At 45.4% G+C, this 24,421-nt stretch overlaps 1 protein-coding gene across 1 annotated transcript in view; it reads left to right on the plus strand.

Annotated features, from left to right (window-relative positions):
- The first annotated feature begins 13,636 nt into the window (after positions 1-13,636).
- The window catches only part of cyth1b (cytohesin 1b), a 254,482-nt gene continuing 243,697 nt past the window's right edge, over positions 13,637-24,421 (plus strand). Inside the window, exon 1 of the mRNA XM_078225678.1 lies at positions 13,637-13,965. Coding sequence (XP_078081804.1) covers positions 13,761-13,965 — 205 coding nt within the window. The 5' untranslated portion in view covers positions 13,637-13,760. The remainder of the gene's footprint in view (positions 13,966-24,421) is intronic.

Here is a 24,421-nt window from a genome sequence, read left to right on the forward strand (position 1 = left end):
ATAGAGGTTTACAGCATGGAAACAGGCCCTTCGGCCCAACTTGTTCATGCCACCCATTTTTTAAACCCCCTAAGCTAGTCCCAATTGCCCGAATTTGGCCCATATCCCTCTACCCATCTTATCAATGTAACTGTCCATGTGCTTTTTAAAAGACAAAAATTGTACCTGCCTCTACTACCTCTGGCAGCTTGCTCCAGATAATCACCACCCTCTGTGGAAAAAATTGCCCTTCTGGACCCTTTTGTATCTCTCCCCTCTCACCTTAAGCCTATGCCCTCTAGTTTTAGATTCCTCTCTCTTTAGGAAAAGATATTGACTATCTAGCTGATCTATTCCCCTCATTATTTTATAGACCTCTAAGATCACCCCAAAGCCCAGAGAGAGAAATCCCAGTCTATCCAGCCTCTTTATAACTCAAACCATCAAGTCCCAGTAGCATCCTAGTAAATCTTTTCTGCACTCTTTCGAGTTTAATAATATCCTTTCTATATTAGGGTGACCAGAACTGTACACAGCATTCAGAGTGTGGCCTTACCAATGTCTTGTACAACTTCAACAAGACGTCCCAATTCCTGTATTCAATGTTCTGACCAATGGAACCAAGCATGCTGAATGTCGTCTTCACCACTCTGCCCACCTGTGACCCCACTTTCAAGGAGTTATGAACCTGTACCCCTCTATCTTTGTTCTGTAACTCTCCCCAACACCCTACCATTAACTGAGTAAGTCCTGCCCTGGTTTGATCTACCAAAATGCATCACCTTGCATTCATCTAAATTAAACTCCCATCTGCCATTCGTCAGCCATTGGCCCAATTGATCAAGATCCCGTTGCAATCCTAGATAACCACCTTCACTGTCCACTATGCCACCAATCTTGGTGTCATCTGCAAACTTACCAAACATGCTGCTAACTTCTTATCCAAATCATTAATACAAATGACAAATAACAGTGGACCCAGTACTGATCCCTGAGGCACACTGCTGGGTGCCTCAGGTGGGTGGGATGCTCTGGATTCTGAACTCTCGCCGCTGTTTACAGTTGGCCTTTGTGTGCTCCACCTGGTGACGCTGGAGGTGGTTGGTGTCTTCATGGATGCTCCTTCTCCAATTTGTGCTTTGTGAAGCAAGAAATTCCCAAGTGGCGATGGGAATGTTGCATTTATTTAGGGAGGTTTTCAGAATGTCCTTGTATCGTTTCCTCTGCCCTCCTAGTGATCACTTGCCATTGCGGAGCTCAGAGCAGAGCACTTGTTTCAGGAATCTTGTGTTGGGTGTGCGGACAACACCCGCTCATCACAGCTGGTCGAGTGTGAGCAGTGCCTCAATGATGTGAATATCAGCCTGGGAGTGGACAGACTCACGTTGGTGTGCCTATCCTGCCAGTGGATTTGCAGGATTTTGTGGAGGCAATGTTGGTGATATATCTTTAGGGATTTGAGGTGTCTGCTACATGTTGCCATGTTTCTGATGCATAAAAGAGGGCAGGGACCACAGCTTCTCTGTAGACCATGAGTTTAGTGCTGGACTTGAGGTCTCGAGCTTCAAACACTCTGTTCCTCAGGCATTTGATGACTGCACTGGCGCTTTGGAGTTGATGCTGGATTTCATTGATGCCTGCCCATGCTGAGAGGAAGCTCCTGAGCTATGGGGAAATGATCCACATTATCCAGGGGCTCGCCATGGATCCTGATGGTAAAGGGGGGCAGTTTTGTGTGGCAGGAGCGGCCTGGTAAAAAACTTTTGTTTTTCGGATGTTAAGTCTGAGGCCCATTCTCTCATATGCCTTCCTGATGCGTTGATGGTTTGTAGCTCTGTCTCTAAGCATGCACGCATACCAGCATCATCTGCATACTGCAGCTTGATGACAGAAGTTGGGGTGATCTTGGTTCTGGCCTGGAGTTTCCCGGTAGGTTAGCTCCACTCCAGTGGGGAGCATCAAGGTGATGGGTTGGATTGTTGCTGTGAGGAAGATGGAGAAGAGTTGGTGAGATGACGTAAATCTGTTTGAACCCAGTTTGCACTTGTATTGGATCTGTGGTGTTTCTGTTGGTGAGGATCATAGCTTGTATGTCATCTTGGAGTAGGCGGAGAATGGTAATTAATTTCTGCAGCTGAATTTGAGGAGGATGTTCCCTAAGCGACTGGCACAGATGAGCACTCAGATCCTGCGTGGACCAGCTGGCAGGGGGCATTGGCAGACATCTTCAACCTCTCTTTACAACAATCTAAGGTCCCTTTCTGCTTCAAGACAACCATCATCCTGGTACCAAAGAAAAGCCAAACAGTGTACTTTAATGACTATCATCCGGTGGCTCTGACATCCATTATTATGAAGTGCTTTGAAAGGTTAGTCATGGCACGAATTAATTCCAGCCTCCTAGCTAACCTGGATCCACTAGAGTTCGCCTACCGCCGCAATAGGTCCACAGCAGATGCCATCTCCCTGGCCCTGCACTCAACCCTGGGACACCTAGATAACAAAGACACCCATGTCAGAGTCCTATTTATTGACTACAGCTCAGCCTTCAACACCATTATTCCGACGAAACTCATCTCCAAACTCTGTGGCTTGGGGCACGGCTCCTCCCTCTGCAACTGGATACTGAACTTCCTAACCCACAGACCACAATCAGTAAGGATCGGCAATGACACCACCTCCACGATCATCCTCAACACCGATACCCTGCAAGGCTTTGTCTTCAGCTCCTTACTATACTCTTTTTATACACCTATGACTGTGTGACCAAATTCCCCTCCAACTTGATTTTTTTCAAGTTTTTTGATGACATCACCATTGTGGGCTGGATCTCAAACAATGATGAGACGGAGTACAGGAAAGAGATAAAGAATCTGAAGTGGTACGATAACAATCTCCCTCAATATCAATAATGAGATAGTCATCGACTTCAGGAAGCGTAGTGGAGGGCACGCCCCTGTCTACATCAATGGGAACAAAGTGAAAATAGTCGAGAGCTTCAAGTTTTTGAGTGTCCAGATCACCACCAATCTGTATTAGTCCCCCCATGCAGATGCTATAGTTAAGAAAGCACATCAACACCTCTATTTTCTCTGAAGACTATGGAAATTTGGCATGTCAGCTACGACTCTTTCCAACTTTTATAGATGCACCATAGAAAGCATTCTGGTTGTATCACAGCTTGGTTTGGCTCCTGCTCTGTTCAAGACCGCAAGAAACCACAAAGCGGTGTAAACGAAGTCCAGTCCATTACTCAAACCAGCCTCCCACCTGTTGACACTGTCCACGCTTCCCGCTGCCTCGACAAAGCAGCCAGCATAATCCAAGGATACCACACGCTCCAGACATGCTCTCTTCCACCTACTTCCCTCGGGGGGGGGGGGGGGGGGGGGGGAGATACAAAAGTCTGAGGACATGTGCCCACCGACTCGAGAACAACTTCCCTGCTGCCATCAGACTTTTGAATGGACCTACTTTATATTAAGCTGATCTTTCTCTACACCCTAGCTATGACTGTAACACTATATTCTGCACCGTCTCCTTTCCTCTACAAATGGTATGTTTTGTCTGTATAGCTTGCAAGAAACAATACTTTACACTGTATACCAATAAAGGTGACAAATCAAATGCCTCACGGTTGACAGAGTCGAAACTTGCAAGATGGAAGATGGCCATGTACAGAGGTTGATGCTGCTCCCTGCACTTTTCCTGGATTTGTCACGCGCCGAAGATCATGTCTATCGTGCCTCTTGATGGGTGGAAATTGCACTGAGACTTGGAGAAGCTCTTCAGCCACTGGGAGGAGGTGGAAGGAAGTTTCTTGCAATGACCTTTCCCAGGGCCGAGAGTAGGGAAATCCCTCTAATTTCTGCAGTCAGACCTGCCTCCTTTCTTGAAGATGGTCGCAATTAAGACATCTCTGCGATCTCCTGGCATGCTCTCCCCCTTCCAAACAAGGATGATGAGATTGTGGATTCTTGTCGAGTGCTTCTCCGCCTTATTTTAATATTTCAGCAGAGATTCCATCTGCGCCAGAGGCCTTGTTGTTTTTTCAGCTGTCGGATGGCTTTTACAATCTCCCAGTGAGCGGGAGTTGCACTGAGATTGTAGCGTGTTGCGGGATGGTATCAAAGACACTTGCATCGAAGGCTGCGTCTTGGTTGAGGAGGTCCTCAAAGTGCTCACTGCAGTGGGTGTTGACTGCCTCTCTGTATTTGAGCGCCTCTGCATTTTTGGCTTTGAATGGGGTGGGTCCTTGGGTTCTCGAACCATACATGGTTTGAATTGCACTGAAGAAGCAGCGCACCTCGTGGTTGTCAGTGTTGCTGAGTCTCCTGTGCTCTTTCTACCCTCCATCTCTTCTTTAGGTCACGGGTTCTTTGTTGCACCTCGGCCTTCAATTGCCTGTAGGCTTGTTTCCTCTTACTCAGGTTTTGGTGGAGCTGCCAGCTCAGGAATGCCTTGTGGTCAAGGAGATGCTGGATCTCCTGATTGTTCTTGTCGAGCTAGTCTTGGTGTTTCCTGGTCGAGCCTGAGGGTCTCCTCACAGTTGCAGACTATGGTGGACCAGGTGCTGCGGGATATTGCCAGGTTAACTGTCAGGGAGGGAAGAGTCCGATGACATTGAGTCTCCTGCAGAAGATTTTTCTGCCTCTGCTTGTTTGGGGCCAGGGTGATGCGGATGGAATAATGTGTAATTCGGTGAACAATTCAACAGTCATCGGCCCTGGCTATGGCATGAATGATGCGGACAGCTTTGCAGTCCCTTGCTCGGATGATATTCGGTGCCAGTGTTTGGAGTGGGGAATGTTGCCATGAGGTCTTCTGCTTCTCCCTCTGGTAGAACAGGGTGTTCGTAATGACCAGATCTTGTTCCAGATATTTTGTCAGGAGGAGTACTCTGCTCGTGTTTGTCATTAGTATTACTTGGGTAATTGGCACGCACATCATTTATAAGGACTGAATACATACTGAAAAATTGACGTTGAGAATCTTGGAGCAAGTTCATTTGATCCATTTCAGTTCACAATCTAGGATGACCCTAATGTTCCCCAGTGCAGCATCCAATGCTTTCTTAAATGCTTACATTTCTTATGCTTACAGGGAATCTTCCCTCCACTGTTCAGTCTGGAAACCCATTGAGGACTCTGAAGAATTTCCTGACTCCAGGCCTATGTTTGCCCTTTCCTGGAACCTGTGACACTAACTCCTACTCCCACCATTTACCTTGGAGTAACATGATGTTACTTCCATGCCACAAACAATCTTGATTTGATTTGTTATTGTCACATGTATTGGGATACAGTGAAAAGTATTGTTTCTTGTGCACTATGCAGACAAAGCATACTGTACTTAGAGAAGGAAAGGAGAGCGTGCAGAATGTAGTGTTACTGTCATAGCTAGGGTGTCGAGAAAGATCAACTTACTGCGAGGTAGGTCCATTCAAAAGTCTGATTGTAGCAGGGAAGAAGTTGTTTACCTCCGAGCAGATCATCTCTTAGACCTTTGTTGAAGGCGACAATGTCAATGTTTCTTCAGCTATTGCTTGTAACTTAGGTCTCTGACTTGGATTCTACTTTTTGTTCTGTACATTGCTTCCAGTTTTTGAATGTATTTGTGTTTTTGTGGCCACTTCTGGGTACAGTATTCAAGATGTGGTTAATTTTGTAGTTTAATCATGCCACTGCCTTTGTATTCTGTTTTTGTGATGTAGTTAAACATTTGGATATCCAGTGATTAACCCACTGCCACTTTTCTCTTCTAGTTAAATATTTCATTGGTTTTGTTGATTTGTTGCACTGCTTTGGTTGAAATATGTTGGATCTGCCAAGCAGTGACACTAATTGTAGGGTTGAAGCACCTCCTCAACATTTCCCGGCTCCGTGCTGCTTTGCATTTCCTTGGGACCGTCTGAGCCCGGCTTTGCCAGAAATTTGGAATGTAGCTCTCTGGGAGTTGCTATGGCACAAGTTGCCAAAAGGTAAGTTTAATGGCCCGCTTTGGATGTTAGTGAATGGGTAGGATAGGTGGAGTGGGGTAGTAATTAGATCTGGGTGGCAGTCAGAGGGTCAGTGTGAGCAATTTGGTGGAGTGGGGGAGGGGTCAGTTGTGTCTCAGGTGACCTGGGTGATTATAGAACCCCTACAGAGCAAAAGGAGGCCATTCAGCCCTTTGAGTTTGCACAGATATTCTGACAGAGTATCTTACCCAGGCCCTCTTCCTCCACCCTATCCCCATGACCCCACACATTTACCATAGCTAATACTCCTAACCTACATATCTTGGGACAGTAAGGGGCGATCGAGCATGGTCAATCCACTTAACCTGCACATTTTTGGACTGTGGGAGGAAACCGGAGCACCTGGAGGAAACCACACAGACCCGGGAAGAATGTGCAAACTCCACACAGACAGGGACCCGAGGCCAGAGTCAAACCCAGGTCCCTGGAGCTGAGAGGCAGCAGTGCTAACCACTGTGCCATGTTGCCCGATCCAAATCAGTGTATTAGAACTGTCCCAGGTCTCCAACTTTAACTCCTAATCGGAGATATTTGGCAGAGGATTCTGGGGAGCAGGCGAGAAGTCCACCAGCATTCTGCAGACACCAACATTTCAGCATACAAAGTATTCTCTGACACATAAGAACATGTGACTGTTTCAAAATGACAGACAATTTGAACATCCAGTTGAAATATACAATTGGCTCTTTAGACAGAATTTGTATAGCACCTGTATAAAATACATCTGTTATGCTTTAGACTTCTGAAATATCTTTAGTTGGGTGCATGAGAAATGTTTAAATTTGAGGCAAGAAAACAGACCCTCAGTTTTAGAATTTTTATGATGGAATTCACTGCTTCATTCTGTTAATGCTCCAAAATATTAGCTGATAGAGTTTGAAGAATGGAGTTCACATATTACTTTGTAATGGGAGGATGTCCTGATCTAGCTTGTGAACAGATAATATGTTACTTGGGAGTCCATCTGTGGTCCATTTCATTCTGCTATGGGCGTATCCTTTCATTAAAAATAACCTCCAGTTGGCACACGATGCAGTAAAATCTAGGTGTCAGCATGTAGACTATAACAGGAGATGAAAACAATTAGTTGCATATAGAGTAAAATTTTCAGTGATGAGTGAATAAATATGTGCAAGTTGAGAGTTTTAATGGGCTTTATGGTATCTTAGTCATTGATGTATTCTGGAAGTACTTCAACTTTAGATAAGTTGAGTGCATTTTTGGAAGATCTTGATTGTTTCCACTTAGCAAATTGGCCTAGTTGGTCTAATTCTTGTGGCACTGCATTGCTGTGCTTCAGACGTAATTGTCCTCATTTTTAGGTGGATGCCAAGAGGTAGATTAGGCATTAGGCTTGCAGCATCAAAAGGCCTACTCCTATTGCTTACATAGACGAGACCTTCTGTTTAACGGATTATTTTGAGATGAGTGTCAGTATGACACTCATTTAGCTGCCTCGTGTTCTTGGAGACATTGAAACTGCATGCACGTTATACAGCACCATAATGCTATTACCATTGAACTATTGCCTCTCAATCATGCTGTGCTTGAAGGCTGAATGTCTCAAGTAAAAGGAAAATTATACTGTCATGTGACTCTTTGATTTGGCTTGCTTATCCTTGACCAACATAGAATCCTGACAGTGCAGAAGGAGGTCATTTGGCCCATCGAACCTGCACTGACAACAATCCCACCCAGGCTTTAACCCCATGTATTTACCTTGCTAGTCCCTCTGAAACGAAGGGGCCATTTAGTACAGCCAATCAACCTAACCCACACATCTTTGGAGGAAACTGGATCATCTAGAGGAAACCCACACAGACATGGGGAGAACGTGCAAACTCCACACAGTCATCCAGGTCTGGAATTGAACTCGGATCCCTGGCACTGTGAGGAATTAATCTTCTGAAGACCATGAAACCATTGTTGATTGTTGTAAAACCCATCTGGTTCACAAATGTCCTTTTAGGGAAGGAAACCTACTGTCCTTACCTGGTCTGGCCTTCATGTGATTCAGCAATGTGGATGACTCTCAACTGCCCTCAGGCAACTAGGGACAGGCAATAAATGCTGGCCAGCCAGTGATGCTCATGTCTTACGAATAAAAAAATATATAGCAAGAACCTTTCCAGTTATGTAATAAATTATGCAAGAACATACTTAAATGCTGACATGGAGCAGGGAGGGAGGTTGTTACTGTGTTCAAACATAAATCTGTTACGTTGGAGTGAAGAATGCAGGCTCATGTGTCCCTGACCTCTTCTGCATTGAGGAGTTACATATATACTTTTATTGCGCGTTCAGATAGTGTGACTGTTTCATGTGCAAAGAGTTACTAAGAAGTGCAAGCCTGGTGGGTAGACAACCTCAGCAACCGCTTTGTGAATTGTGTGCTAAGATGAATGACTGGCGGTGGTGGTGGAAGTTAGATGAGGACTCTTTTTTTTTCTAACGTCAAAGTTCTTGTAATACCTATCTGGACAAAAGGTCTGTTTCAAGTTTTATCTAAAGGATGGCATCGTCAACAATGCTACTCTGCTCCATTACTGTACTGGTGAGTCAGCATTGTGTATTGAAATTCTGAGCAGTGGAGAGAAAAACACATTAGGAATAAGTACTGCTTTGAGAGCTGTTCCTGCCAGGAATGAATAGAACTTTGGTTAGGTTATCCACCTCGCCTTCCTGGATACACGAGATATTTTTGGAGGGTCAACTTTGAATCATGGCACAGTCTTCGTCGAACATTACATGAAAATGGTACTCTCCACATATGAACCACAGTTATTGCCATGACTGGAAAGCCTTTGAGAACTGTTGTGTATTAACAGGCTTGGCTTACTATGATATTCTGGTTTAAGGTATATTATGTATTTTTCCACATGTATCTAAATTTATACAATAGATTGGAAGTAAAATTTTACAGGAATAGTTAGGCATATTGATTTTATGGTTCTATGGTCATAAATCCAAAACTGGTTTTCTGTAACCTTACAGTAATAGCACTTGAGCTTTAACCTTTTTAAAGAAAAGATAGTTTATTACTTTGATATTTTCTATTGAGTGATTATGCTGTATTGTTTTGTTTGCTGAAATTGCTCACTTTAAACTGTACAAAACCTTGACAAAGCAGTACTTCCTTTTGAGGCATGTGAACCATCATAAAAATCAATGTTGTCCTGAGAAACTTCAATTATCATCCTGCTTCCACTCAAAACCAATTATCACGGGCAATGATATGTTTCATCTACCAGAAAAGCATGTCATTACTGATCTAATAATACAACGTGTGAATATTTTATAAGGTACTTCAAAAAGGGAGGCTTGGGAAGTGATTCATGACTAGAACATGAGTCCAATGTTTAGGATTGGACATCTGAGAATACACAAGGTCCCAATTGTATTTGTGTTCCATTGTCAAGATTCCTTTCCTGCCCTTTAAATGTTTCGGCAACCATATATCACATTGAATTACTAAATTAATAACGACAATAATATCAGTTGTTATGAATCACAACAAATAATGAAAATCTGCTTTTATTATACTTTAGATAATAATACTATTCATGTTACATGTTCAAATTTCCTCCAATGTGTCATTTAAAGGTTTACAATTTAAAATTGAATTGCATACAATAAAACAGTTATTTCATTTTTCCCTTCCAAAAGCCTCCATGCACCATTGCAAAATGGCATTGAAGATGTGTGTGGGGAAAGGTAGAACTGGCCTTTCAATTTGCATATTATTGAGACTGGAGCTTGACATATGGAGCATGGACAAGACCCAAATTCAGTTTTTTAATCTCCCATCTCTTCCACGCACCCCCCCCCCCCCCCCCCCCTCCTGGCCCACCTAAGCCCACATGACTTCCCCACAATACACAAACTGAAGGTGGGTAGGTGACAGATCAATCTTTAGCACTTTATAAGTGGTCAGCAGGATGATTGTTGATATCATGTTTGTTTTTATGCATTCATGGGATGTGGGCATTGCTGGCTGGGCCAGCATTTATTGTCCGTCTCTGACACTTGAGTCAACCACATTGCTGTGGATCTGGAGTCACATGTAGGTCAGACCAGGTAAGGACAACAGATTTCCTTCCTTCCTTAAAGTGAATCAGATGGGTTTTTATAAAAATTAACAATGGTTTTGTGGTCATTAGACTTTTAATTCCAGGTTTTTATTGAATTAAAATTTTGCCATCAGCCACGGTGGAATTCTGGATTACTCGTCAAGTGACAACACCACTGCTTCCCCTATTGATTTGTTCTCTGATTGATTCTTTTTCACTCACCCCTCTAAATGTTCTGGCAGAAATTGGAGACTTGGCAATTGGAAAATCTTTGAACGAAGTCATGTCAAAGTTAACCTTGCTGTGCAATCAGGTTATCGGATTATCCAGACATGTTACATTTCTAAATGCACTGTTACTACACAATGTCCAGTTGTCAATAGAAAATGTTTAAATCAATGGCTGTTGTTTATTAATCATTGACAATAGTACAGTAAATAGAGCACAAAAGCAAAATACTTCATGTTCTGGAAATCTGAAATAAGAACAGAAAATGCTGGCATCACTCAATGGGTCAAGCAACATCAAAACTGTGGTCACACTACCAGAAGGCTTTGGAGGGAGTACAGAAAAGGTTTACCAGGATGTTGCCTGGTATGGAGGGTATTAGCTATGAGGAGAGATTGAATAAACTGAGATTATTCTCCCTGGAAAGACGGAGGCTGAGGGGCAACCTGATAGAAGTTTATAAAATTTATGAGGGGCATAGATAAAGTGAACAGTTGGAAGCTTTTTCCCATGGCAGAAATGACAATCTCAAGGGGGCACAAGTTCAAGGTAAAGGAGGAAAGGTTCAGAAAAGATGTGTGTGGGGTGGAAGTTTTTTTTAATACAAAAGGTGGAGGGGGCCTGGAATGCACTGCCAAGTGAGGTGGTTGAGGCAGATATATTAGCAACATTAAGACTTATCTGGATAGGCACATGAACAGGCGGAGTGTAGAGGGATACAGGCGGTTGGTCTTGGTAGGACTATGAGATCGGAGCAGCCTTGGTGGTCCAAAGGGCCTGTTCCTGTGCTGTACTGTTCTTTGGAGAGAAAAGCAAAAAACTGCAGATGCTGGAAATCTGAAATAAGTACCAATGTATGGAAAGAAACTGTTCTTCAACAGTAAACCAAGTTATTGCTCTGTCCATTAACTTCTGTTTTTCATCTGGTGTTTGCTTACTTTGTTTTTTTGCTGATAACATTTGTTAGCAGAGGTATATGAAATAGTTGACTTTCATTCACTCTTTATTTTATCACCTCAGTATGATTTTGAGAAATTTTACTTGGTCTTGTTGTTTGCCAATTTTGACAGCCGTGGTTTCTTTCTAAGCAAGAGCAAATGAGATTGCTGTGGCGATGTACTTGGCATTTTCATGGATGATAGTGGTAGAAACTGTGTGCGTGCGTGCGTCCGTCCGTCCGTCCGGACTTGCCCTATTTTCCAATCCTTCCTCCAGCCCACCCCAGTGCTGGGGTTACCACCACTTGATATTGTTGCAAGAGATCTGAATGTTGTTAGGAGTAGGGATTTTTTTAGGTGTTCAGGAATTGTCATCCCAAATTTCTGCTAACTGCAGTAATCCAAGCTCAGACATGGGCAAGGAAACTTCCTGCTGATTACCACGTACCCTGCTCATGAATCAGTACTCCTTCATGTTGAACATCAGTTGGAAGAAGCACTGAGGGTGGTCGATGGGTGGGGTCTTCAATGTCCATGCCCAAGAGTGTCTTAGGAGTACCACTACTGCCTAGGTTTGTCAAGTCTAAAGGACATAACTGCTAGACTGGTCCTGTGTACTGGTACTGTGGGAACTAACGAGAGAAAAACATACTTAACCTGAACCATAACGGAGGTCAGAAACTCCAGTGTTTTATGAAGCCTGTCTGAATCATAAATTTTATATTTCAAATTTGGTTAGGATAAGCAGTCCTAGGCAGAAACATCTTAAGCTGCTTCATCTATGACCTTCCTACCATCAAAAATCAGAAAAGGGGATGTTTATTGATGATTGTACAACACTCAGCACCATTCCCAACTCCTCAAACACTGAAACAGTCCGTGTCCAAATGCATCAAGACAGACAATATCCAGGCCTGAGCTGACCATGGGCAAGTAACATTCTGGCCACACAAGTACCAGGCAATTACCATATCCAACAAATCTAAACATCACCCTTTTACATTAAATGGCTTTGCCATTGCTGAATGCCGCACTATCAACATCCTGGGTGTTATCAGTGACTAGAAACTAAACTGGACTACCAAAAAAATACTTTGGCTTAAAGAACAATTCACAGGATGGTAATTCTGGGGCAAGTAACTTTTCTCCCTGACTCCCTAAAGCCTGTCCACCATCTACAAGGCACAAGTCAGTAGTGTAATGAAACACTCCCCACTTGCATGGATGAGTGCAACTCCAACAGTCAAGCAGCTTGACAAAGCAGCCCATTTGATTGGCACCATATCCACAAATGTTAACTCCCTCCACCACTGATGCAACAGTGGTAGCCATGGACACCATCTACAAGATGCACTGCAAGAACTCACCAAACCACACCCACTACCATCTAGAAGGACAAGGATAACAGATGCAATACAATATCATCTCCAAGCCATATGATCCTGAATTGGAAATATATCGCTGTTCCTTCTTTGACACTTGGCTGAGTCAAAATCCTGGAATTCAACACCTCAAGCCTTCTCTGCCATTCATTACAACCATGACTGACCTTATGTTGGCCTCATCTCCACCTTCCTGCCTGCTCCCCATAGCCCTTCATCCTGCTGCTAATTAAAACCTATCTAAAGTTTAGTACCTACACCACATGAAATGCAGTGGTTCAACAAAGCCCTTCAGCACCACCACCTCCAGAGCATTTGGGGATGGCAATAAAACTTATCTGGGATGTGGGCATCCCTAATTGCCCCTTGAATTGAGTGGCTTGCTTGGCCATTTCAAAGGGCTGCAGTGAAGAGTCAGCCACAGTGTGTGGATCTGGAGTCATGTGTCGGCCAGATCAGGGAAGAATGGCAGATTTCCTTCCCTCTAGGACATTAGTGAATCAGATGGGTCTTTAGGACAATTGACAATGGTTTCGTGGTCACTGTTAGATTTTAAATTCCAGATTTTTTTATTGAATTTAAATGTCACCATCTGCCATGGCAGGATTCGAACCCAGGTCCCCAGAACGTTATCCTGGGTCTCTGGATTACCAGTCCATCGATACTACCATAACACCCCTTTAAAAACAAGTATTTTACGCAACTTCAGTGCAGTTTCTAGTGGGTGTGGCCTTCAGCACAAAAATAACCGTCTTAACATGGGATAACTGGATGGATATTAAATAAACCTGCCACATTACAGAAATAAAAAAATGCCTTTCTTCAGTTTGTTGAGGGAACAGAATGAGGGGATCCCCAGAGGTGAAGTTACCGACAGCCTACAACTCAATTCTACAAGTGTTCCTCTTCCTGTTTTCTTCTTAAAAGATCTGTATATCCTGCTGACACATCTCTCCTTGAGTGACCTGTACAGGTAGTTTCACAACTCGCCCTCTATTGGAGGTTTTTAATTGACATGCTGTTTGGCTGCTAAATGTTTTAGTGCTAACTGCAGGGTGAGCAGTGGAGATGGGCAGGTCATGTTCTCAGGCCAGTGGGGACATACAGCTGGTCTCAGCCTGCAGCCGGCCTGCCAGTGTGTCAAATGCAACAGCGGCTGCTCAAGCTTCCACATCACGTGGGCGCCGCCGTCGCTGGCCACGCCCTCACCCGGGGCGCTGACGTCAAGGGCCGGTCGGCTCGAGCAGAGAGGTGGGCGGAGCGGCGAGGCTGCAGTCAGCTGGAGGGTAGCAGCTGCTGCAGGAGGAGCGCGAGGACCCTGAGCCGAGCCATGGACGAGGACAAGTACGGTCAGTGCCTGATCAGCGCAGCAGCTGGGATAGGGAGGGGCGAGGTAGCACAGAGCGTGCCAGCTGGATTGCACCCTCTTGCTCGTGCTGAGGAGGGCCGGGGAACCCCCCCTCCCCGGGCGCTGCTACAATGTTTCAATCATGTTTCTTTTTCCCCTTCCCTGCGCCAAGACTTCACTTGTAACAAGAACAGGGAAATCCCGACTCATTCCCTTCACGGTCGCCACACTCTTGGGAGCTGGCTGTGTGCTAGCTGTGTATACAGTGTGTCTGTCTTCTGTCTATTCCCACACCGCGCTTCAATGGGCAAAGATGCAACTCGCTTTAAATTAGCACGTGATAGCATGAGAGACTTTGAAAACTTATATTTTTTTTATTCAGGACTTTTTTTTGTCCGGTGTTACTGTCAACTGCTGTGTCAATAGAGCATCATTTTTTTGGTGTTGGTAAAGGGATCAAGATCTGTACTTTTGTTCTCTCCCGCCCCCATATCTGATTTTCTTTGGCTGTCACCCATGCCCCAGCACCGTTGCACAGTTGTTCACTGAGAACCAAGTGCAAACTTTTTGCTTTCTTTGAAGTGGTACCGATCAATGGTTTGAAGTGTGCGTGCAGTGGGACATACAGCTAGTCTCAGCCTGCAGCCGGCCTGCAAGTGTGTCAAATGCAACAGCGGCTGCTCAAGCTTCCACATGGCTGAAGTATGAAGGCAGTCAGTGACATCTAACCATGAGCGTGAACTTCGAATCAGTTACCAAATTATTCAGAAAACCATGTTCCAACTGCCAATACACTCCCGTCCATTGATGGGTTAATGGATTAATGCATTTTGCGCAAAGGAATTAATCATCCAAGAATTTGAATGAAATAGTATCAATAATTCAGCTATGTTTACATATAACGCTAAAATGATTAATTTTCACATAATTTAAATTTTGCATTATGTTTCCTTCCATTTTGTTTGTGTAACTTTCAGGTGGGATATTGCGAGACAGAATGGTGTGTTTTACTGCTACAATCATATTTTGCAGCCTGTTTTCTCCCGCCCCCCCCCCCCCCCCCGTTAGTTTTGCTGCCACAGTGAAACTATTTATATTTCCAATCTTTTTGATGATGTTTGGTTTTGTTGAGGTGCTGAGAGCAACGTCACAAAGGTAAGGTGACAAATCTTATCCAGGTTCAGTGCATCTTTAAGTGGCGAGAAGAGAATGCTTGGCAGTTCAACATATCTGAACAGGATTTTCAACATCCTGCACATGATCTGCATTATGAATTTAGTATCTGAGGGGGCCAAGGTGACATCAGTTGAATAGTTTATAAAAGTGAAACCGAGATATGCACTTGAGATTGGGCTTATTGAACATACCAATGCAAATTTGATGGTTGGTGTTCATTGTCTACTTGCTCATTGTACTGAAGTGAATCTAATATGCTGGAGGACCTCTGGGATCATATCAGAGTGAAACCACGCTCCAGAAAATTGGAATGGTGAGATCTCCCAAAAGTTTCTCGCCTTTTGTGGTTCTTGTCCTTTACTGCACAACTTGAACTCATGAAGCAGGAAGAACAAAAAGATCCATTTTGTAAGAGTGCCTGCTTCCAGAAAAAGGGCATTTTTGATCTTGCAACAATTCAGTATGTTACTGTTTAGGAAGTAGACTTATCAGTGTTTCATACCTTTACATTTTTTTGATACTTTGCATGATCAGAAGCACTGGTGTTTGACTCTAGCCTGTAAATATATACCATACCATAAAATACCATACCATAAAATGTCCTTTAACTCTGCTTGCGTGATCTATTAATTATGTGTGCCATGTTTGTAGGTGTGACTGAAGGAAAAGTGCTCCTCAATTTATGGTGAAATTTTAGTTCGCCATCTGGAACACTTTGAGGACTACCCCCCCGGATCTGCTTGTGGGCTTGGCTAAAACCAGCATTCATTGGGTGCATGGGGGAAGGAAGATTGTTTTTCTTGTCTGTCTTCCATGCCCTTTTACATGCCTTTAGCCCCACAAAGGAATCATGTGGCCAGTTACAGTGCGGTTATCCCAGATCAAGGGTCACTGCAATGTGGGCATTATATATTAGAAACCTAGAAAATAGCAGAACTAGGTCATTTGGCCCTTCAAGCCTGTTCTGCTATTTAATATGATTTGTGGTTGCTCCTCTATCTCAACAGCATACTCCCAGGTTCTCCCCATATCCCTTGATGCTTAGAAATTTATCTATTTCCTCCTTAAACATATTCAGTGGCTTAGCTTCCACAGTCTTCTGTGGTCAAGAATTCCACAGGTTTGCCACCCTCTGAAGAGATTTATCCTTACCTCAGTCCTAAATGGTCTATCCCATTTCCTGAGATTGTGACCCCTTGTTCTAGAACCCCCCTTCTCCCCGCGTCCCCCCCCCCCCACCACTAAACTTTTGTGAATATAGGCCTAGTCAACCCAATTTCTCCTTGTGTGACAATCCAGCCATCCTAGGAGTCAACCTTTGTTGCACTCAGTCGATGGCAAATTTATTCTTTCTTAGATAAGGAGATCAAAACTACATATGATACTCCAGATGTGGTCTTACTATAGTCCTGTACAGCTGCAGTAAGACATCCTTGCTCCTGTACTCTAGTCCTCTTGCAGTGAAGACCAGCATACATTTGTCTTCCTAATGCTGTACCTGTATGCTTACTTTCAGTGACTTGCATACCATGACAACCAGGTTCCATGTTTGACATACCATGTATGTCAAAATTAAATAATACTCTGCCACTCTGTTTTTCATACTGAAGTGAATAACCTCACGCTTATCTACTTATACTGCATCTGCCATGTATTTGCCCACTTGTCTAAATTACCTTGAAGCCTCTTAACATTCTCCTCGTGACTCTTATTCCTATCACGTTTTGTGTCGTCAGCAAATTTGGCAATATTACATTGGTTCCCTCATCCTTGATGTATATTGATGAATAGCTCAGGCTCAAGCATTGATCTCTGTGAAACCAAACTAGTCACTGCCTGCCACTTTCAAAATGACCCATTTATTCCTACTCTCTTTCCTGTCTCCTGTATACTATCAAGTCTTAATCCATGCCAATATATGACCTTTAATTTTGCACACTGACCTATTATGTGGAACTTTATCAAAAGCTTTTTGAAAATCCAAGTACACCACATCCACTGGTTCTCCCTTATCGATTCTGCCAGTTACGTCCTCAATAAACTCCAGTAGGTTTGTCAAATATCACTTTCCTTTCATAAATCCATGTTGACTTTGTCTAATCCTGTTGATATTTTCTAAGTGTCCCTTTATTGCTTCCTTTATAAAACTCTTAGCATTTTCCCCACTACTGATAGGTAAGCTAACCAGTCTTTAATCCCCTCTTTTCTCCCTCCTTTTTTAAAAGCGAGGTTACGTTTGCCACCCTACAGTCTGCTGGGTCTGTTCCAGAATTTGGAAAGATGACAGCCAACACATCCACTATTTCCATGGCCACCTCCTTTAACACCTTGGGATGTAGATTATCAGCCCTGGGGATTTATCGACTTTCAGCCCCATTAATTACTCCAGCACTATTTTTAATAATACCAATTTCTTTCAATTCCTCCTCCTCACTAGATCCTTGGTTCCCTTCTTCCATGAAGACAAAACTAAAGTAGTTGTTTAATTGCTCTGCCATTTCCTTTTTCTCATCGTCATAGAGTTGTTCAGCTCAGAAAAGGCCCTTCGGCCCATCAAGTCTGCACCAACAATAACTACCACGAAGGTCCCGCTAATACCATTTTCCAGCACTTGTTCCATATCCTTGTTCCATATGCTATGATGTTTCAAGTACTCATCTAAATACTTATTAAAGGTTATAAGGTTTACAGTCTCCATTACCTTCCCAGGCAGTGCATTCCAGATCCCACCACCCTCTGAATGAAATTAGTTTTCTCAAATCCCCTCTGAATCTCCTTCCCCTTACCCTAGAATTATGCCCCCTTGTGATTGACCCCTCAACAGCTGCTTCCTATTCACCCTGTCCATACCCCTTATAATCTTATACACCTCAATAATGTCCCTTCTCTGCTCTAAAGAAAGTAATCCAAGTCTTTCCAATCTCTCCTAATAGCTCCATCCCAGCAACAGCCTGGTGAATCTCCTCTCTATGTCTTCTAGTGCAATCACATCCTTCCTTGAGTGAGGTGGCCAGAATTACACTCAGTACTCCAGCTGTGGCCTAACCAAAGTTCTGTACCATTCCAACATTACCTCCTTGCCTTATACTCTATGCCACAACTAACAAAAGCAAGTGTTCCATATGTCGTCTTAACTATCCTATTCACATGCTGTGCTGCTTTCAGGGATCTATGAATAAGTATGGCATAGTGGTTAGCACTGCTGCCTCACAGCGCCAGGGACCCAGGTTCAATTGTGGCCTTGGGTGACTGTCTGTGTGGAGTTTGCACATTCTCCCCATGCCTGCGTGGGTTTCCTCTGGCTGCTCTGGTTTCCTCCCACAGTCCAAAGCTGTAGCGGTTAGGTTGATTGGCCATGCTAAGTTGACCCTTAGTGTCAGGGCGATTAGCGGGTATATATTTGGGGTTGCGGGGATGGGCCTAGGTAAGATTGTTGTCAGTGCAGGCTCGATGGGCCAAGTGGCCTTCCTCTACACTCTAGGGATTCTATTCAATTCTACCCCAAGATCCATCTGTCCCTCTGAATGTCTGAGTGTCCTGTCATTCATTAAATACTCCCTTGTCTTGTTACAAAGTGCACTTATCAAGGTTAAATGCCATCTGCCACTGCTCTGCCCATCTGACCAACCATCTATATCTTCCTGTAATCTACAACCACCTCCTTCACTATTAACTACCTTACCAATCTTGGTGTCATCTGAGAACTTGCTTATCATTTCCCCCACATTATTATCTATATATAACAAATAGTAAGGGTCCCAGCACTGAACCTTGTGGTACACCACTGGATACCAGACTCCAGTCACTCAAACAGCCTTCTCCCACTACCCTTTGTCCTATAACTAAGCCAGTTTTGCTTCCATCTCTCCAAGTTTCCCTGAATTCCATGTACTTGAACCTTCCCAGTCAGTCTCTCATGTGGAATCTTGTCAAAGCTTTGCTGAAATCTACGTAAACTACATGAACTGCACTTCCCTCATCCACAAACTCGATCATATTTTTGAAAAATTCTATCAAATTTGTTAGGGATGACCTCTGTCTTGGCAAAGCCATGCTGACTATCCATAATTAGCCCATGTCTTTCCAAGTGAAGACTAATTCTCTCCTTCAGAATTTTCTCCAATAGTTTCCTTACCTCTAACGTGAGACTCACTGGTTTGTAATTTCCTGGTTCATCTCTACCACTCTTCTTGAAAAATGGAAAAGCCATCTTCCAGTCCTCTGGCACTTCCTCCGTTGCCAGAGCCCCAGCAATTTCCAACCTTGCCTCCCTCAGCAGTCTGGGATGCAGTGCATCTCTGGACTTGGGGATTTTTCCACTTTTAAGCCCGTCAGATACCTCTCCATTTCCTATGTCAAACTGTGCAAGTTCCCCACAGTCCTTTTTCCTGAATTCTGTACCTGTGTTCTCCTTTTCCTTAATGAAGACTGAAGAGAAGTATTCATTTAACACCCTTCCAGCGTCCTGCAGCTTTATACACAGATTGCCCCCTTGGTCTCTAATAGGCAGTGCCCTTTCCCTGTTTAACCTCTTCCCCTTAATGTATTTGTAGAATATTTTGGGATTCAGTCCTGAATTGTCCTAGACATTCAGGACTGTGCAAACTTATTGCTCCGACCTTCCCCCTATAGGGAACATGTTGGACCTGAACTCTCTCCCAGTACCACCTACCACTCTGCTACGGATTTTCACATGAGGAGCTGTTTTCAGTCAACTTTGACCAGACCCTGCCTTATTTTAATAAAATCTGTCCCCCCCCCCCCCCCCCCCCCCCCCCCCCCCCCCAACCACCACCAATCCAAAGCCGCCTTTTGCAGGCCTTCTTTCTCTTTGTGGAGATGTGTGGGTTAGGTTGATTGGCCATGCTAAATTGCCCCTTAGTATATCAAATACATGGGGTGAGGGGGATAGGATATTAAACACTTTTCCAGCTTCATTTCTCAGAACCAGATCCAGCACTGTGCTATCCCTTGTTGGGCCTTCTACATATTGATGCAAAAAACTCCCCTGAATACATTTCAACAAATCCGCCCTCTCTAAACCCATCCCATTTTGGACTTAAAGGACCTACATTTGTCTTCACTAGTCTTTTTCATTTTACAAGAATGATGAGGAAAAAAAATGGTTGCAATTTATGTTTACACAGTTTGTTTGGGTCATTAGCATACTGTATTAATAGTGCCTCCCTTAAAATAGGTTTTTATGATGGAACTGGGTACTCTGCCATTCTATAGGTCGAAGGGTGACAGGGCTTTTCAATGGAATGCAATGGCAGGCTATAGCAAATTGAATGCCAATTTTAATAAATTTTATTAATAATTTTAATAAACTCTGAATTGTTACTTGATTGGAGCTTGTATATCTGGTTGTGGGATTGGGGTATTGATGCGCGTTATCACACACGAGGCTTGAGATGCTCAAGGAAATAAAGGCTTTTATTTACTATTACAACAAAGCTACCATGTATAGTACACGATCCCAGACTGAGGGGTCCCAGACAGAGCAGTGACCTTTATATCTCTCCCAGGAGGCGGAGCCAGACTGGGACATACCATAATAACTATAATACAGGTGTAACAGCCCAACCCTAACCCCAACAGCAACAAGTAGAACAACCCATCCCTAACCCCAACAGCAACATATATACATACTCGTAGTACTGGCCAGACCATGGCTCAGTACTACCTAGTGGGAACCAACGATGGTTCACCACATTCACCCCTCCTTTGAAGACAAAGGCCGGCGGGGTACAAAAAAAACAGAATAATTTGTCATCAGTCTATAAGTTCAGACGGTCAGGGGGACCGCACCGTCGTTGTGACCTCCTCAACACCGGTGATGACACCGGAGTAGGCATTCGCGGTGGCGTTCTCCCCAAGGCGATGTCCAACGGTTCCTCCACAGTCTCACGGGCCGGCTGACGCCGAGGTGATGATAATCCGTTGAGTTCCGACACGCCCTGAAGTGGTGACCATCTCCTGGACTCAGGCAAGCTGTACACGGGAGTAAAAGGGTGAAGTAATGGTCCCGATGCTGCCCGCGCCGTGTCAGGAGGGGAAACAATAGTTGGGGGGTCTCTAACAGGAGGTATGGGAGCGACAGGGGTTTCTACGTCCCCTGCTGGCGCCAGGTCTCGAATCGAGACCGTGTCCTCTCGCCCGTCAGGGTATGCCACATAGGCATACTGAGGGTTGGCGTGGAGGAGATGGACCTGTTCGACCAACGGGTCGGACTTGCGGGCCCTTGCATGTCGCCGCAGGAGGACAGGTCCTGAGTACGTCAACCAAGACGGTAATGAGGTCCCAGAGGAAGACTTCCGAGGGAATGAAAACAGCCTCTCATGAGGAGTAGCGTTGGTTGCTGTACACAGGAGTGAGCGTATGGAATGGAGTGCATCAGGGAGCACCTCTTGCCAACGGGAGACTGGAAGGCTTTTTGACTTCAACGCCAGTAAGACAGCCTTCCAGACTGTAGCATTCTCACGTTCCACCTGTCCGTTACCCCTAGGGTTGTAGCTCGTGGTTCTACTAGAGGCAATCCCGTATGAGAGCAGGTATTGCCTCAAGTCATCGCTCATGAACGACGAGCCCCTATCGCTGTGAATGTAGCAGGGGTACCCGAACAGAGTAAAAAGATCACGGAATGCCTTGATAACCGTGGCAGCGGATGTATCAGAGCAGGGAATAACAAAAGGGAATCTCGAGTACTCATCAATGATGTTGAGGAAGTACACATTCCGATCTGTCGAGGGAAGGGGGCCCTTAAAGTCGACACTCAGTCTTTCGAAGGGACGAGTGGCCTTGACTAGTTGTGCCCGGTCAGGTCGGTAAAAGTGTGGTTTGCATTCCGCGCATACCCGACAACTTCTCGTTATGGACCTGACATCCTCCACCGAGTAGGGCAGATTGCGGGCTTTTACGAAGTGGTAGAGCCGAGTGACCCCAGGATGGCATAGGTCATTATGGAGAGCCTGCAAACGGTCCTCCTGTATACTGGCGCATGTTCCACGCGACAGGGCATCCGAGGGCTCGTTGAGTTTCCCTGGACGATACATGATGTCGTAATTATAGGTGGAGAGTTCGATTCTCCACCTCAAGATCTTGTCGTTCTTGATCTTGCCCCGTAGCATGTTATTGAACATGAACGCCACGGACCGCTGGTCCGTGATCAGGGTGAACCGTTTTCCCGCCAAGTAATGGCGCCAATGCCTGACGGGCTCCACAATGGCCTGGGCCTCCTTTTCCACCGCTGAATGTCGAATTTCGGGGCCTTGGAGGGTGCGGGAAAAAAAGGCGACGGGCCTGCCCGCCTGGTTAAGTGTGGCGGCCAGGGCAAAATCAGATGCATCGCTCTCCACCTGAAAGGGGATGGACTCATCAACAGCATGCATCGTGGCTTTCGCGATGTCGGCTTTTAGTGTATCAAAGGCCAATCGAGCCTCTGGTGTTAGGGGAAAAGAGGTGGACTTGATGAGCGGACGGGCTTTGTCCGCGTAATTGGGAACCCACTGTGCATAGTAAGAGAAGAAGCCTAAGCATCTTCTCAGTGCTTTTGCGCTAGTGGGCAGGGGAAGTTCAAGGAGGGGACGCATACGGTCTGGATCAGGGCCAATGACCCCGTTTTCCACCACGTATCCGAGGATGGCTAAACGGCGCGTACGAAATACACACTTCTCCCTGCTGTAGGTCAGATTCAGGCGAGATGCAGTGCGTAGTAACTTAAGGAGATTTGTGTCATCGTCCTGCTGGTCATGGCCGCAGATGGTGACGTTAGCCAGGTACGGGAAGGTAGCCCGCAGTCCGTTATGGTCCACCATTCGGTCCATAGCACGCTGGAAGACCGAGACCCCATTGGTGACACCAAAAGGAACCCTGAGCAAGTGATACAAGCGACCCAAAAGCCGTGTATTGTCGGTCCTCTGGGCGAATGGGGAGTTGGTGGTAGGCAGACTTGAGGTCTATGGTGGAGAACACCCGGTACTGCGCAATCTGGTTGACCATGTCAGATATGCGCGGGAGGGGATACACATCCAGCTGCGTGTATCTATTAATGGTCTGACTATAGTCAATGACCATCCGGGGTTTGTTTCCACTCTTGACCACCACAACCTGCGCTCTCCATGGACTAGCGCTAGATTGTATGATCCCTTCCTTAAGGAGCCGCTGAACTTCAGATCGAATGAAGATCCGATCCTCAGCGCTGTAACGCCTACTCTTAGTCGCGATGGGCTTGCAGCCTGGCACAAGATTCTGGAACAGGGAGGGTGTGGTAATCTTCAGCGTCGAGAGGCTACAGGCGGGGCGCGTTGGGCAATTTGGAAGCTGCTGTTCTCCCACTGAAAGCGGAGGGAGTGTCCCACCGTACTGTAGGGTTACACTCTTCAAGTGGACCATGAAATTTAGTCCGAGGAGTATTGGCGCGCAAAGGTGCGGTAGCACCAGGAGCTTGAAGCGCTCGTGAACCGTGCCCTGCCCCGTTAAATTTACCACGCAACTCCCTAGCACAGTGACAGACTGGGACCTTGATGCCATCGAAATCGTCTGTTTGACAGGTTGGATCTGGAGGCCACACCGCTTCACAGCGTCTGGGTGAATAAAACTCTCAGTGCTCCTGCTGTCAAACAGACAATAAATCAAGTGTTTGTTTACCTGAATGTCCATCATAGACTTGTCGAGTCTGTGAAGCTTGGCCTGGTCCAGGATGATCGACGCCACCGTTGGTTCGTGAGTGCCACTGCAGGCAGCTGAGATAGATGAAGATGACCCCTGCTGGTCGTTCGCGGTCGGTGCCGACCAATATGGCTGCTCCCATAGGTCGCACGTGGGCGATGGCGCCAAAATCAGCGACCCCTGGTGGTCGCGCATCTCTCGCGACTCCGTCGACTGTAATGGCGGCGTCCTGGCCTCGCACGTGGACGAAACCCTCGACGATGCCGACGATGAAGAACCGGGCTCCGGGGAGTCGCAGGCCACACTGCTGTTCCTGGAAGTAAGTTTGGATCGGCATACCTTCGAATAGTGTCCCTTACCGCAGGCGGAGCACAACACAGCTTTAGCGGGACATCGCTGCCGACTGTGCTTCACTCCCCGACAGAAGTAACACCGCGGGCCGCCCAGAGCTGCTGCCGTCGTCAGGCCCGAGTGTGGGCACGCCATCACGCAGCTTTTCGAACCCGAGGGACGAGGAGGGATCAGTGACTGCTCCTGCCACGTTGTCTCCACGTGGTCTTCGGGATACAATACTAGGCTTTTGGAGGCCGTCTCCAACGTATCCGCTAGTT

The sequence above is a fragment of the Mustelus asterias genome, chromosome 12 (genome assembly GCF_964213995.1).
Source record: "Mustelus asterias chromosome 12, sMusAst1.hap1.1, whole genome shotgun sequence".
NCBI classification, from domain to species: Eukaryota; Metazoa; Chordata; class Chondrichthyes; order Carcharhiniformes; family Triakidae; genus Mustelus; species Mustelus asterias.